The sequence below is a fragment of the Amblyomma americanum genome, chromosome 3 (assembly GCF_052857255.1).
Source record: "Amblyomma americanum isolate KBUSLIRL-KWMA chromosome 3, ASM5285725v1, whole genome shotgun sequence".
In the NCBI taxonomy this organism is placed as follows: domain Eukaryota; kingdom Metazoa; phylum Arthropoda; class Arachnida; order Ixodida; family Ixodidae; genus Amblyomma; species Amblyomma americanum.
In genome coordinates, this window is record NC_135499.1 from 102,622,408 (window position 1) to 102,639,930 (window position 17,523).

General features: G+C 42.0%; 1 protein-coding gene across 1 annotated transcript; it reads left to right on the forward strand.

Annotated features, from left to right (window-relative positions):
- Window positions 1–1,257: 1,257 nt before the first annotated feature.
- LOC144123188 (uncharacterized) lies at window positions 1,258–5,442 on the forward strand. Its single transcript, XM_077656066.1, has 4 exons — window positions 1,258–1,353; window positions 1,738–1,791; window positions 3,444–3,598; window positions 5,073–5,442. Exons 2-4 carry the CDS (start codon window positions 1,746–1,748, stop codon window positions 5,382–5,384), a joined length of 513 nt encoding a protein of 170 aa, XP_077512192.1. The 5' UTR covers window positions 1,258–1,353; window positions 1,738–1,745; the 3' UTR covers window positions 5,385–5,442.
- The last annotated feature ends 12,081 nt before the right edge of the window (window positions 5,443–17,523 follow it).

Here is a 17,523-nt window from a genome sequence, read left to right on the forward strand (position 1 = left end):
CTTCGGATAATGCAACGCTCGATTTCTTGAGCTTGTATGCCCTTGAAAGCACAACCTGGCGTGCTTTAAAAGAACGAAAACGCACAAAGAGGCCGAATTTTATCTTCAGAGTGTGTACCGAGCTTGTGAGCGTGTTCGATGGACACCGAAGATAATTCAAGCTTCGTAGTACACTGATCTATGACGAGCTCCTGACACGTGGTTGCCGTCTCATTTGGATCAGAATCAATTATGCCGTAAAAGATAAAATTATTGCGCCTTTCATGGTTTTCAAATTCATCTATGTTTTTATCGATTCCTATCAACAGTTCATGATCGTGTCGTTGCTGACCTTCAACACTAGTTAAGGCTACATCGGTTTATGGGGGTTTAAGGTCACAAAGCGACTCAGCCTATGAGAGACGCTGTAGTGAAGGGCTCTGGGAATTTCAACCACCGGGGGTTCTTTAACGCGCACTAACACCGCACAGTACACGGGCCTCTAAAATTTCGCCTCCACCGAAATTCGACCGCCGCGGCCGGGATCAAACCCGCGTCTTTCGGGCCAGCAGCCGAGCGCCATAACCACTCAGCCACCGCGGCAGTTTGTTTAAGGCTACTTCGATGGTATCATTCTTCCGCAGCTTAGTTTCCAAAGAAAGAAGCCGGGCTTTCATGTCAGACACGTCTACGGTAAACTGCGATAACTTAGAAAGTATTGCACTTTGACCATTCAACAGCTCTTGAATTTGCTTAGTGGATGGACCTGGGTTAGACTCGACATCTCCACCGCAGACCAACAAAATTAACTATTAAAATGCCGGGCTATGTAAAAGCGAAAAATTCCTCTTGACACGCACATGATTTCATCGCGTGAAACCGCGTCGCCCACGCAGCGGCGGTCGATGTCATAAGCTCACCGTCGGTGTCGGTGTCATTGATTATCTGCAGCCTGAGGTGAGGAAAAATAGCTGGGTTTCTGAAAGCGATAGTACTACTATTGTAGTCTGTATCCTACGTACGCCCGCACCTAGGCTCCTAATAGTGTGTGAAGCAGTTTTTGTTCAGCACGTGATGACAAAGGAGCGAAAGCACTTGAAAACACTTCCTTCGGATAAGGAACGTCACGTATCCTCTTTCGAGCCACGATATTTCCATCTACAGAGTTTCCACCTGGAGCTCTTCTTTTATCAGCATGATAAGGAATGAAGTGGCACGTTCTGCACAGCGCTGAGTATTATCTTTATCTCCATGTTTGGGGGAAATGACATTTGTAAAGGTTCTTCTCAATACCGTATAAAAAGACACTAACACAAAGAAAAACGGAGCACAAAATAGCGGCATCCAAACAGTTTCGACTGCTCTCTTCGACCAGTGAGTATTACGCTGCCAACCTGCTCTTTAAACTAAAATAGGGTCTCAGTTGAATCCTTGTCTTCTCGATCAAATTTACTAAATAGTCAAAAAGAGGAGCGCGAGCGTAAATATACTGCATCTAATGGACGAGAACGTACGTTTCAGAACAGTACTTCAACGTGTGTCGCCAAAAATGTGCTGAAGACTAGGACTATACGTTTATAACTTTCAAGCTTTCAGTGCTAATATAAACTTGAACAGCATTTATGAGAAAGTTGTGTTGTACTGACCAGATTTACGCTCTTGTGATTTCGAAAAATGCATACCTGACGTATTCTGAGAAAAACCCATGAATTTTCATTCTTCAAGGGAAGCTGCACTAAGCCCTTTGTTCTTTTACAGCAGTGAATATGAAGCCGACGTTGCTTGCATTCGTCGTCGTCTGCTTCGCTGCAAGTAAGTTGAAAACATTGACCCCAGGACAGTCACTGCAGATGCACAAATTGACATTCGTAGCAGTTCTGGTGATTTTAAGAGGACCAAAGAACCTGAAAAATCCTGAAAAAAATTCCCATTTCCCAAACCAAAGATTCAATGTCAGAAGAAAGTTTCCCGAAAAATCTCCAAAAAGAAAATGTTTTCAATTTTGACATTGCAAATATTACTGACTTATAAACTTCTGTGCAGATTTATAATATTTATCTAGTTTAGTGCTTGTAATTCAAACAAATTGCTTCATCCTCAACAGCAATACCTCTCCCGCTAAAAAAGCGCGTAGAACTCTGTATAGCACAGATGACAAAACAGCAGCATGACAACAATAAGAACTACATAGCAGATGTTAACTTACTCTTGTTCAAGCTTTTTGGTCGAATATAAGGCAAATTGCTCAAGACTTCTCTAAATTAAAATGAACAGCCTTACTGAGGCAACAATTTTTCGCTTTTAAAAATCCAGCACTGCAAAATCACAACAAATACGAAAAGCCTTGGCCAGACAATCAGTTAACATTACAAAGAATTTTTATTTGCCATTTCGTGGATTATTACGCACTGAAAAAGATAATGATTGTTCCTGTACTTATTTTAAAAGCAATCATGAGGTGTCGAACTGATTTTAAAGCGAAATTTGTGCTTTCTTTAGTAATATGCTATTGAGATATGTGAGTAATTTATATAGGTTTTGTGGGGTCTGGGTTAGTTGAAGAAAATGAGTATCATTTGCATGCCCTGATGTACCTGTAGCTCAAGCAAAGAGTGTTTGTAAATACTAAATACCAGCACCACGTTTTTCTGAGGTACAGATATTTTCATGGCTTTTCCCCGCAGCAGAAATAATGAATTTAAATTTATGAGTTTTGATTCGCCTCATACCGACAAAGAGTAATGAAGACGAGGTTTTTTAGTGTGAAAAAGAGTGTTTTCAAGTGATTTCTGAAGTTGAGGAGCACTTCCCGATGCTCCTGCACTCACCTGCCATGCACGCACAAGCAATGCGTACTTAGGCACTGTAGAGACGACGCAAAAATCAAGGAGAAATGAAAAGCTTATGATTTCAATAGTTTTCGGGTGAGCGACCAGTACTGCCGCATTTCATAGCATCAGCATGTACTACAAAAGTATTCTGGTTGAAACTAGACATCTGTACCTTATTACACAATTTCTGATTGCGGGCACTTTTTCACTCTCTATTTTATTGCTTTCTGGTGTCACGTTATTCAGAATTTTGTGAAACTTATGGAATCAAATACCTTGAACCCCGCTGTTTTTCTTTTGCAGCGTATTTTTACTATCGGTCACACATTAACATTCTCCCTTAGTATCAATGGAAGCTTCTGTAAAGGACAATTAGGGACTGTTGATGCTTTTGTGCGCAGGTGCTTTGACGCCCTTTTCATATCTATGAGGCATTTGTTAGTGCTCATCGGGAGAACCCTTGTTGCTTTCCTATAAGGAAATTCTTGAAATATTTTATTTTTAATTATATCCTTCTTTGGTGCTAGGAGCTAAAATGTGATGGGACAGTGTACCAAGACGACCATACGAACCTATATTATCACGAAAGAAAATTGCAGCAGCGTTAGTGAGCGCCGTTGCTGTGTTTTATAGGCTCGGCCCTAGTGCTCCCTGAAGAACATGAGTCAACGTTCGACGAGACCGTGGGCGCTGCGGCTAACCGCGTAGGCGATGAAGCCATTCTTGTCGGGTCCATTCTCCGCGACATGGCAAGACAGCTGTCCGAGGACGAAGACCTTGGCGACGAGGTGAGTGGCAACAGGTTGTTGGAAATATTCACATTGACGTTTTACAATTGCTTTCTTGACTACCAAAAATACCGGCGAATTAAGGCAACGGGTCGCAAAGAACCTTCAGTGCTGTCGATGAAACATGGCGTGTTGGACACAGTGAATAATGAGTATAGATAATCAGAAACAGAGACTAAAAACTGATGACGTGACAGAACGTAAAAGCGATGTATACAGAGGGGATTCAAATCACTAATTTATCAAAATGCCAATTTTAAATTATCGGGGTTATCACTTCACTGATTGCCGACTTTGGTGGCGTAATTGAAAGAAAGTGCTCGTGCAAAGGCAGGTTGAAAATATTATTCAAATTCCTTAGTAGAAGGCAAATTATGTAAAAAAATTCAGGCAAAAAAGTATATTAAAGAAATTCAGTAAACTTCTTCTGCAAGCGAAAAAAGAAAAATATACATGCTAGAGTCAAACCTGTGAATTAGAAATAAAGAACGCCTAGTAAGATGCCCTCTAACAACCCTCGCCGTCCCGCTTCTCCAGTAGGGTGCAAAAGTTTGAGGCAAACAAATTAGACGCTCAAGCATCGGCAGCTTGCCCTCCCTTTCCGGCATCCAATAAATAGCCTCGGCATTGTGCATAGGAGGTGGAGCGAATGCGATCCTGCCTGCAAGGGTCTTCGAGGTAGCCCTGACGTCGTCCCTGTGTGCGATGCCCTGCACGTCAAGGCTGTTGCGGTGAGAATATGTACCTCTTTGGCGCATCGGGAAGAGCTGCACTCTCATTAATTTTTGTCCAAGAGAGACTGTCGGCTCCCCTGAACGCTTTCTTTGTGCCGCAACTTCCATGCTCTGGGCTGCTAAGGTGGCCTGCATTGTGTTATATTTAGCTGAGGTACATTAATCGATGCCTCAATTTTTTCTATTTGTTGGTCTTGCCCTTCGAGCTTTTCTAGAACGCTGATGTTCCGGGTGGACTGAAGCTGGTAAGCTTTGTCAAACTTGTTCGAAACGCACGGTACACTGAGAGCGCCGTAAGGCATCACATAAAATGAAAAGGATGACGTTGAGGCAAAGAAAGTGAGGAGCAGGATTTACGTAGTAATACTTCAGTTATTATCCACTCTGAAATTAAGTCTGGCGTGCAGGCATCGGTAGAACATGTGACACTTACAATGTACAGTTGGTGGACTCTAAATGAAACAGAGCTGCCACCAAAGGAAAGGCAACGAGGACACATTTTGTCAGAGAGGGCGGCTCTGGTGGCACAGTAGAGGTGGGACGTATTGGCGGACCAGTACAAGAGACATTTTTATTAAAGTACGTGTAACCTGCTTAATAAAAATATCACTGAATCTAGGAAAGTTTCTCGCGTATATTGCGATTAGCTTTCGAGCATTTGCATGAAATGTGTTAGAATCATCATCTTTGCTAACTTTTGGTATTTCTGCATTCTCTGTATCTTTCTCATGCGGATAAAGGAGTACTTCGTCAGGGACCTCTGGACAAGGGCAAAGGACGCTGTCGTTCAGGCCGGGAAGAAAATCACAGATGTGGCCACCAAAGCCGTAAAGGAAGCTTCCTCGACAATCAAGGAGGCCACAGATAAGGCTACAGAGAAGGCCAAGGAGAAGACATTTGAGTTTCTTGCGAAGATATTCGGAAAGTCTTTAGATAGTTACGCCGCTAAAGACTATGCAACGCGGGGTGATTTCTTCAAAGGGCTCTGTGCTCGTATCGACGAGCTTGGGCAGACACTTATAAAGGTGGGTAGGAAGCTACGCAGTCAGTAAAGAAAACTTGCCAATGCTTAATTATATTTGGCGATGTAATAAAGCCACATTTTCACACCTTTTTGTGCGCCCTTTTCGTTAAAGGAGCACGAGAGATTTTTAGAGCGCAGCTCTTGTGCGACCGCTCCTGGTTTCCTCGACGTTGTCTTCACTGTTGGCGTTGTCCGCGTTGCCGGCGTAACGCGCCACCTGACAGGTCACAGGTCACACTGTGACCTCTAACCTGACAGGCGTCACGGGAAGATTCCGCATGGCGGCTTGCGTAACACGCAGCTTGCAGCGGTTGCAGGTGGTGTGGGAAGAGCTACGCTGAAATTTCGCATTACCGACCATTCTAACTGTCTGTCAATTTTGTGTACTGCGCAGTACCTCCTGTTTCTGTCGAATATCCTCTGCAGGTGCGGGTCAAGGAAAAAAACTGCAGAGAAATTCGGCACACGTTTTACGCATTTTATTTCAACACGCGTAATTGCATCGAAAACAAGGCCGGTGATTGTGAGCATTGTTTCTGAGTGCGGCGAAAGAGGAGCTGCCTTTGAGGCATTTTCAAAGTTGTGAAAGAGGCTAGCGGCCTAAAAAAGAGCAAGTTCCGCCAGGGGGTGTCCAGCAAATCGCGCAACGCAGTTGTTTTCCGCCCAGAAAAATAAAGCAGTGCTTTCGCAGTGCGAGAGATTTCAGGAACTATAAAAGCAGCAAAGTGTTAAGGCTCTAACATAACATTGATTGAGGGCCTGGGGCATTTTGTGACAGGAATGCAGCAGAATGTTCGAGCACGCCACTGCCATGACTCTACACTGTTTTATCCAATATTCATCTCATTTGAGGTGTTCCATTAGACGAATTCAACATTCAAAGCCCGCATCTCAAGCGCAGACGTATCGTCAGATACTGCCTAGAAATTTTGATTACGTGATTTATTTACTTTATTTGTAAAGTTCTTTCAGACAAAATTCTCTTTGGATAACAATAAAGGAAGATGCTTTATCCCTGGCGGGGGCACGGTGACCAAAGCACTGGTCGGAAGCTGCAAGTGTTGGATTAAACCTCGATACAAATGGTAATGTAAATTAAAAGTTTAAAGCAAAAACCAACAGGATTAATCCGCTGTAGAAATGGTAATGTGAATAAACAGTTTAAAATCACCACCACGAGCACAAAGTGCAAGTTTTGAACATGTATACATTTTGGGTATAAAAGAATACAGAAAATACCCATGAAATTGAATAAGACGGCAAGCAAGTTTTCTAGGCTTTTTTAAAGGCCCCAGGGGAACTAAATTGTTGCACGATATCTAGGGAAGCTGGGTGGGCGTTCAGAAAGTTAGTGATTAAGTACACCATTGTTTCGGTACCATACCTTATTCTCGGAGGGGTAACCAATATTTAAATAATAGTTTTAATGGTAGAGCCCCAGACTAGTAAGCAGTAGCTTAGTTGAAACTGGATAAGAGTTTAGGTGCCTCATTTTGAGCAGCATGCCAACGGATCGAGATGCACTCGCGTATACCCTGTTTAATTGAGCGGTGCGGCTCAAGTGCTCCTCCATATGAAAGCCAATAACTCCAATGAGAATACCCTGTCTATTAGAGTGTCATTAAATTTAATAATGAGTAATGCGTCAGCAGGTTTACTTCTCGGCTTAACAATGACGTATTTACGTATTTGGTTTCACTAGCATTTAGGCGTAGTTGATTTGCACTCAGCAAAAACAATAAATCATTCAACCACGTGTTAGCCCGGTATGCAAGAGCGCTCAAATTATGGCCCGAGAAAAAGCAAACCACAGTCATCAGCTTAAATAATAATCTCTGGGGTCAGAATATGTGCAATGTCATTATTATAGACAATAAAAAGCAACAGCCGTAAGGTGGAGCCCTCTGGAACGCCGTAGGTTATTTCTTTATGCTGAGAATGCAAACCATTTAAGAATGTGTACTGGAATCTTCGGGGTAAATAGTTACGGATCACCCGCAGCACTACACCTCGAATGCTATGAAACAGGAGTTTCTGGAACAAAATATGACGCCTAATTGAATCGAAGGCCTTACTGAAATCTAAAAACAGTCCGGTAGTAAAAGGTTTGTGCTCTAAATTATTCAGCTACTTTTTCTTTAACATTTTGTGTTCACGCACAATATACGAGCGTTTTCTACGAGCCTGGCCAACTCCAAATATAACCAGTTTCTTCTGCAAAGGAACCTCATTGTGGAAGCTAGAATAAAAGGCTCAGCAAGCATCAAAGCTGCTGAAATGTTAGGTTTGCACGACGCCTGTACGCGCCGCGTTGGCATGCATTCACAGCAAAACAGAGTGAACTCGGTCAGCGCGATTAGCGTGGCACGGAAGATCGCTGTCGCACACCGCTGCCCAGATGCCCGAGAGGTTTTTATTGTTTACTTGACAGGTATCACTGAAACAAGGGCTCAGCTCACAACAGCGATCTGCCTTCGCGAAACCTTCAAACAGCAGCTGCCGTATACTTCATCCGAAAGGTGTTGATCGGCAGCATTTGACTTAATTGCGTTCATTTTGTTTTTGTGTTTACCGTAGCGCCTTTCGTTTTATACACCTCGTGTTTAAAATTACTCAAGACAGATTTTTATTCCAAAAGCCGTGAAAGAAAATTCCGGGCTGTATCTGTAGTTGACTTTTACGTTAATGGAAACATAATTTCCGTGATAGACTGTAATGAAATTGTCAATATTACCATACTGCGTTTTTGTTTTTAATTTAGGGCACAAAGTCCTATTGCGAAATTGAAGGCCGCTAAAATCGAAGGCGAGCAGCGTTTTCTTTTAATTTTACAAACCACATCGCGCTTAGAGATACGGTACGTGAAAAAAAAAACGCTTATTAGAGCTTTTTGAGTTGCATATAGATAAAATGGAGGTCTTATGAGCCAAACGCAGGCCCAGTGTATGTCATATGGGAAAAATATGATGCTGACGTGATTACCATGACGATACTACGTACAGCAACGCCATTTTCTGCAAAATGTAAAGCAGGAGAGACAATTTAACGGGCTGCCAAAGACTTATTTTCTCGCGCCTTATCTCGAAGCACGATGCTGATTCAGAAGTTTTATCAGCACAGTTTGCCTTGTGCACAGAAAGACTTCTATTTCTCACTATATTAATCTACCCTAAAACCAACAATTAAAAAAAAGCTTAGGTTTATTAATGGCTCGCCTTCATGCAACACTCTATTACGTAAATTATACTATTATACTATGCCGTATAATCAATCAACACATGCCGCGAAGGCGTATCTTTCAAGGTTTTTCAGAAAAGAATCTCCTTTAAATAATTTCAAACACTCTATAGCGAATCAATAGAATATTTTAGCAAAATAAGAGCACTTGTGCGCGAACATAAATATCGTCTAAACTGCATACTACCAAAAAAGGTATAGAAGGTGAATACTTGCACGGAAACTTCCTGTAGGACAGTAATAGGAAGAAACAGCAGCGTTTTTGGAAGCACAATGATAAGGTCTAAAATTACGGCATAAGTCCAACACTACAGCTAAATAAATAGATCAGCACACTCAGAACCCTGTAAGATGGAGCCCGAACGGCGGCTATTGTCCTAAAAACAATGCTAAAGTTTGTGTTAAAATCTTTTAGCCGTGTCAGCTACTGGCCTGGTATATAATTTTCGCTTTTTTTGTTGCTTTTTTGTTATAGTTCGTGGCTTGGCTGCTCACCATATCGTTATAGAATCTTGGCAATATCATTTATTCTACTCCTCAATGTATTTATTTTGCCTGTGACACTTTTCTTTTGGAACGTTTTTACATTTTTTATATCTTTTTAACCCTGTCGGGTGTTTTGTTTCTGCGGGTACATATACGGTGGTTTGGCAATTCTTCGAAATAAAGTTATGTTGAGCGCTTGTTTGTATTCGTGTATTCTCTCCACTGTCCTTGTCGTGATACTGGCTGGTAAAAAAACAATGCTAGCGTTGGTGTTATTGTGGGCTTTGTCAGGTAGAACTTTTCGCCTATAAACCCTCCAGAATCTTTCTCAAAAATGAATAGAATTGAAATGTAAACTACTAATAAGCGACTGTCGCGAAGTAAGTCGGCGTAGAAGAGATGAAAAAGAAGGCGGATGCAATCCTCAGAACAAATAGCGGAAAAATAGCTTGTGAAAAAGGGAAAACCTTATTTCGGGTAATGATGCAAGAAGAAACGGAGCCGTTGCATCACCATCTAAAAAAAAGTGGTGTTATTTATTTTTACTCGATTTTCAGCCTTCCTGAAGACTATCAAAAATTCGTATAATTTACTAAAAACATTCCGCAGTTTGCTGGTGAGTGGCACGCATAGTTCAAAGCACAACGCAGCAATAAACGCAAGCAAACAAACCGCCACTGCAAGCCGCCAACTAGATAAACAGATAAACAATATTCCTCCCAGTGTTTGTGGTGGTACTACTCGGAAGACCAATGAATAAATCCAAAAAAATGAGGTTCATTTTTGAAAATAGCGCAAAAAATCTTTATTCGTATCATTCTGCGACAAACACTCGGCTACAATAACTAAAGGGTGCTGGAAACATGGTTTTGAGGTTTTTTTTTCTTCTGTAGTGCCCACAATTAGTCTTGTACGCAGGTTTCGCGACCAGTTGGATAAGAAATGCGAAGGTAATTGCCATCTTTTCTTTCTAATTATTAAGTATTTGTCAAAATGTTTTTGATTGTTGCACTTAGCATCCATGATAATAGTGGAAAATAAGAGAAGGCGTATAGATAGATTATTCAGTGTTGCAAAACGCTTTGGCCTAAGTTCCCATATAATGGATTAAAAACTTTCGCCTGAATCAGCGGAATTACACATGCAAGACACTGGCGATCAGAGCGATACTCCTGCCACGTAACGCGGATCACCTCCTGCACAAATGCGTCAAACAGCGCCAAAAAATTTGAAGTACTTGACAGGATGAAAGTAATGCTTTTTCCTCTCCTCCTAGAAGGGATGGAAAACGTTGAGCAACTAAGAAGTGTTCATTCAGAGCGACTGACGCTTGAACACCGGTATCACGCCTGCAACAAAACGCGTAAAAGTAAGGACTTGAGATGATTTTATTTATTCATTTATTCAGATGCCTACACCACCCGTTGATTGAAATATTGTAGGGGGGATACAGATGCAAAGCATACATCATCATGCAGATGACACTGTGTAAAAACAAACAAACAATAAAAGTACAACGCATTCCAATACTGAGCAAGCTGATAACAAAAGAACCATGAAAGCAAGAAAGACGTAAAATGCATATTGTAGCTATGGGTAGACAGCTGGGCTAGTTGGTTGTTTGCATTTATATGAACATGGTACCAGCGCAAGAGACAAGGACGAAGGAAGAAGACATCAAGAATGCCAGTCTCGTGTTCGTGTTGTCTTCTTCCTTCGTCCTTGTCTCTTGCGCTGGTACCATGTTCTATAATACTGCATACTGTAATATGAACAAGCGTATACAAAACAATGGAAAACACACATCAACACAGCACACACACACACACACACACACACACACACACACACACACACACACACACACACACACACACACACACACACACACACACACACACACACACACACACACACACACACACACACACACACACACACACACACACACACACACACACACACACACACACACACACACACACACACACACACACACACACACACACACACACACACACACACACACACACACACACACACACACACACACACACACACACACACACACACACACACACACACACACACACACACACACACACACACACACACACACACACACACACACACACACACACACACACACACACACACACACACACACACACACACACACACACACACACACACACACACACACACACACACACACACACACACACACACACACACACACACACACACACACACACACACACACACACACACACACACACACACACACACACACACACACACACACACACACACACACACACACACACACACACACACACACACACACACACACACACACACACACACACACACACACACACACACACACACACACACACACACACACACACACACACACACACACACACACACACACACACACACACACACACACACACACACACACACACACACACACACACACAAGAAATTAATTCAATACAAGGCGCGACAGAGCATTTTCAAAAGAAGATTGCGGGGCTGAGACAACTACTTCTGGCAATTTATTAAAATCATGCACATTTTTGGAAAAAATGATCTTTTTAAAGACATTTATATGGCACTGGTATTCTTGAACCTTTAAAGAATGATCTAAACTGGAGGATATATAGCAATGAGCTTTCATATATGAATCTTTAGACAAACCTGTTGCGCCTATAAAAATATTGTAAAATAGATTAAGTCTAAGGTATTTGCGTCTGTCTTGCAATAGAGGCCAGCACAAATTTTTGCACATCTGAGAGGAGCTTTCGGTGAAATCATTCGGTGTGCGGGCACAAACCTTAGTGCTCGTTTTTGAATTCATTCAAGTTTGCTGATAAATATTTTTGTTTCCGGGTCCCTTAAGTCGTCCAACCATTTTCTAAGATGAAACGCACGTTTGACAAGTAGAGTGTCTCCTTCAAATCAGCAGGTGCCTGCTTGAAATTGCGTTTTAGAAAGTTTAAGACACGGCTAGCTTTGGCAGCAATATGGTTTACGTGGTCGTTCCAAGAAAGGTTGTTTGCGAAGATAACACCTAAGTACTTGTAATTCTTAACAAATGATAAGTTTCTGTCGCCTAAAGTGTACTGGGTAGGCAATGATTGCTTTTTATATGTAATTTGCAGAACATTACATTTTGAAAAATTTGATGTGAAGTTCTGTGTTTTGCACCATGTCAGGACAGAGTCGAGGTCACTTCCATTCTAAGGTGTCGCTTACTCAAGTGACGTCAAGGTAAATGCAACAATCGTCAGCCTAAAATCTGACCTGATTGGAAACCCGGTCAATTATGTCAGTGCTAAATTATTCATAAAGCGCCAGAATAAAAGAAGCCAGGCGAAAGCAATGTCGTCGGGCACCCAATATTGAGGGGTGCATATGAATAAAGAGGCTTGCTTGAAAAATTTCAATACATTGTTTTTAATTTATCCTTAAGAGTGAAGAACTCGTTACGAGATGACAAATGTTAGGACAGAAATTGCGAGAGAGATAGAGAGAGCGACGTTTTTGGAGGTACATCGGTCAAGAACGGATGATGTTTTCGGTTTGGCTCACCAGTTGGTCCCGCAGTAGGTCAGAGGTAAGCCAAACACTTGTAAAGAGAGGAGGTAGAGGAGGGGCTACTGGAGACCTGTAGAAAACTAGAACATGGCCTGTTTTTAGTCGCTACTTCCAGAAAGCCTCCAGACAACACAACACGCTAAGGCAAGGTACTTATCTGCGTGTCATTTCACACGCTAATTTCCTATGGCCTCTTCAAAAGCTCACGGAAACTTTTCTGGCCTCCGTTTTGCGCTCTTCCTGTCTATCCTGCGAATAACAGTTGTTACTGCAGCGAGAATATGGTAGATATTGTCAAGCTTGACTTCCCGCCTAGCATTATTCCCGAATGACTTCCGAAGCAGCGTTCACAGTATCGTCGAAATCCTTATAAAACTGAGGCAGAAGTCGTTGATAGCTTAAGGGACACGGGCATCGCTAAACCATCTGTTGGGCTATCTCGCTGAGAATTAGACCATCTAAGAAGCCACTAAAGTGTTCGTCTCTTGCGCCTGTGGAATGTATGGTTCCTTTGTGCATATTGAACGCACGCCTCGCGGTTCAAAATAAACTGTTGGAAGTTAGCGTTCTTGTGTGTTCTTTCTTGCCTCTTTTTGTTGCGCTATTTTGTATGTCATGTGCCTCCTTTACCTGCTACAGATTAACGCAGGATTCTCGGCATGTTGAAAACGCCGTGGCAAAAAAAAAAATTAGAAGCAACAAGCACTATTCTCAAGTCTAATGACGTGGGTTCCCAGAAAAGTAAACAGTATGCCAAACCTAAATCGGCACAATGCCACTGCACGAAGCTTCACTTTCAGCGCTGTTTTCTCAAACACGTTCGGAAATCGCAGCAAGTTAACACTCACACAACTAGCATGGGCCAGATATAATATTAGGTATATGAGCAGTCGTGTGAACACAGGTCGCCAAAAGTCGCATATCAGCATCCGCTTCTTCTGTAGTGGAAACTATTTGACGTTTTTCGCTGATTGAACTATCATTCATTTCGTAACACGCAGCTCACACTACCATCAACATATTCAACGTCACAGCACATGCTGGCTTTAAGCGCTCATCAAAAACAGAAGAGTGGATCTCAGTTCGTATTTTTGCCGACTGATGGTAGTTTTGACTAGTGGGCATGCCTGCGTTGTTTTCCCTCGGTTTTCAAGTAAAATGCGTATTAGTTTAACTCAAACTGTAATACGAAAGACGACGAACTTGCGCAAATAAACAAAAAACCGGGTTGTTTCCGGCACTTTTAAGATCGTTAGAAAAATAACGGGTGCTGGAGTGTTCCAAAAATCGTTTATTGAAATTAAGGAAGGAGCAATGAGTGCACTGCTTACAAAAAGGAAACAAACGAAATGTAAAGCTTACTTATATTCAGTGCAGTTATCCGCCGCTGAAATTCGTTTCTTGGCAAGTAGTTTTCTTTCGGATTTTCAACCTCAGGTTCTCATATCATGCCTTTCTTATCGCCTTTATTCTTCCTCTAAAGAACTCGTGCGTCGAACGCCCCAGGCAAAGGCCCTGTAGAAAGTTTTCTCACTTTTTTCTTGCCCGAGAGACAAAGGACGTTAGAAAGGGGTACCTTCTGCGGTATTCCTGATTTGAAAAGAAAACGTAATGTAAATAAAAATTTCAATGGTGTGACGTTTCTTGTTACTTAACTGCCGGTCTCCCAGAAGTCCCACTCATGCCCATATGCATCATAGACGCTCAAGCCGTCACACTCCTTTGTGAGCAAGTTGACGATGTACAAGAAGCAAGACACTTCGCGAGAATCTAAAAAAAAACAAAAATATTTGCACAATTTACCATCTCGAGAAATTGCTACAAATTTAGCGTCGCGCAACGCAATCGTCAAGTGCATCTCTGTCGTCATCGTAGCTGGAATTGTTGGGACCAGAACTAAAGCCCGTTTCCAGCGGCTGCAACAAGCCGCATAGCCGAATGCCGGCACACATTGGGAATGTTTTCTGGGAACAGTAACGTTCGTTGAGAGGCAGAAAGTACGCCTGGAAACTTTTCGATGGCAGACACTTCAGTGGTCCCCTGGTGGAACCCAACACTGCAACAAAGCGAGAAATAACGAGTGAACGAGTCGCCTCAAGGCTTTTCGCGGTCCCAGCTGACAAGGGAGCACCTCCCTACCGTTTCCCTGCTACTACGAAGGAAACGCGCAGCTTATCTGCAATCTACGAGAGACCGATTTCAACGGAAGCCCAAAACTTCAGGGAACTTGCGCGGAGACCTGTGGTTGCCCTTTAACGTGGGGCTCGTAAGTGACAGCTATCAAACAAAACAGTGCAAAAGAGCCTGCAATAAAGCGGCCGCCGCCTCGACTTGTCGACATGGGGAGAATGCACGAGAATGGGAGAGAATGCACGATGGTTACAGCAGTCGGAGCCTTCCCGATAAGGCCCCTTGTTCGGTCGGGCTTCTAAATGCCGCTCCATAGCGTTCCCCACAGGGACCGATACTGCAGCGAGACCTTTTAGGTTTGGTGCGCCGCAGAACCCAAATAAGTATGAAAATTGTAAGAAAAAGCTTTGGTGTGTAGGTGTCGTGCGAGATCAGGACATCTGATGCTCATAAAGTGTGGGAAAGCCAAAGAGAAAAAAAATGAGGGTCTACGCAGCATCGCATAGTCCACTGAAGCACAAAAACGTGCATTTGCCACTATTTCGGCTGCGCCGAGAGGTTCCGAGAACAGCTCATTGAGAGCTACAGTGATGCTGGCTTTCATATCTTTCTGACCCCACTGGAAAATGCACCGGTTACATTTAACGCACTTAGCCTATGCAAGATATAGTACTGCTACGGGAACTTGCGGAACAGAATAAAACTTAAGAAATTTTTACAGATAGTTTGACGGGATCTTTGTGGTTTATTTGCACATCAATGCATGTTGCATTGGGAGTAAACAGTATAAAATAAGGTTCCAAAATTAGACTGCAAGGGGGACCTCCTTCATATGTTAGGCAGCCCAGTAAAAATACAGTTAGGGCGCTAAAAATAACACACATTAATACACAAAACGGCACTAATTATATAAATTAAAGTGTAAACGTAGAGCGATGCTCTACAGTTACAAAGCAAACTTAATCACCAAGAATCTAATGAGAAAATTAAAGAACAGAAAAGACAAAATATTCATCAGTATGAACGCAGTAAATGAAGAAACGCACTAGAACAAAAATTGGAGCAAGAAAAAAACAAGGAAAAACACTAGAACCTAATTTCTTGAAACTCAGAGTGGACAACAAGCCAATCTTCACAAAGTGCTAAAGGAACGATTGGTAGTGAGACAATTTGAAGAATGCGGGCAATGAATTCTATAAAAAAGGCATAGAAATAAACACTCCGTTTTCTAGAATCAATGTTGATTTTGGTAGAAGCAAATTGCTTTTCTACAAAAATTTGATGTTACTTGGATTAGATAATCGCGTGGAATAAAAACCATTCAGAACAATGTCATTGCTACGAGTGCGAAATTTAAGCAAAGCTACCTTGTGGTTATGTTATGATAATGGTAGAGCGCCAAGTTTATAATAGAAAAGTGGAACGGAAGCTCTAGGCTTACTGAATGTAATGAGGCGAACGGCTTGATTGTGAAGGTATTGAAGACCGTATATACGTCTGAAGTACATGTTACCTAAAGATGATAAACCATGTGGAAGGGCACTCTTTATAAACGGGTACTACAATGGCAGATATTTTCTGGCGAAAAATATGGCGAGCTGGATTAGTAGTAGGATGGCACAATATACTTCGTTGTAGCAAATTAATCCAAGAGATCAAACTTTATATGCCTGTACAGGCCAGCACCAAGAACGGTGACCGAATTGCATGGGTAAATGATATGAGTACCTAAAGAAAGATCACACTTAGACGCAGGTTCTCTGCTCCAAAAGTGCAGCATCATGGTATTTGCTTTGAAAACAGTGATTTCTAACAGATTATCACGGAACCAAATTATACTTTTTAAACAAGTAATTAAATGATACCTTACAAAAGAAATGTCATTTTCAGTAATCTAAAGAGTGCGGGACTGTAACAGTCACAAGTATCACACTTCACACAATCCCGGATCATTTTTAGAAGTACACCGAACCATTGCTTTAACCTTTAGCCCCCCCCCCCCCCCCTTTGCATATCTCCCACCCGAAGGACCTTGAGGTATCGGAAATGAATAAATGAAAATATTACATTTTCATCTGCCTTGAGGCTAAAGTTAGAGTTGGTATGGCACTGAGGCAAATCATAATATACAGGGTGTTTCACCTAAGAGTTTACATCAATTTTTTAAATACGCATTTCGAGTTGGGAGAGAAATGTTACCGGCAGATCATTGTCAGGGGTGGAGTACATATGAAATAGAACTAAGAAGTTCTAAGTAGCAGTCTGGTGAACTAATATTGAATAGTTAACTTTTTAACTACTGCTGTTAGGCTCCTTGATTACAAAAAGGCGTGTAATCCGCCATAAGTAATATCCATATTAGCTTTTAGAATTTCGAAAACGAGGTTGGTGTTGGCGCTCTGGCCCAGAACAGTTTGGCCATTTCAGTGAGTTACGTGCACAGAAGATGTTGCTTTGCCCTCAGTCCTCTCGAAAGCGCATGTATTTTGGGGCGATTTAGGCAAAATTTGTTGGGCCACAGTCCCCGGGACAACCGCGTCTTCGAAATTCTAAAAACAGATATGGATATTAATTATTTTTGGCTGCACGCCTCTCAATAAATAAGGAGCCTAACAGTAATAGTTACAAAGTTAGCTATTTATTATTAGTTTACTAGCCTGCTAGTAAGCACGCCTTAGCTATATTCTGATGCACTACACCGCTGACAA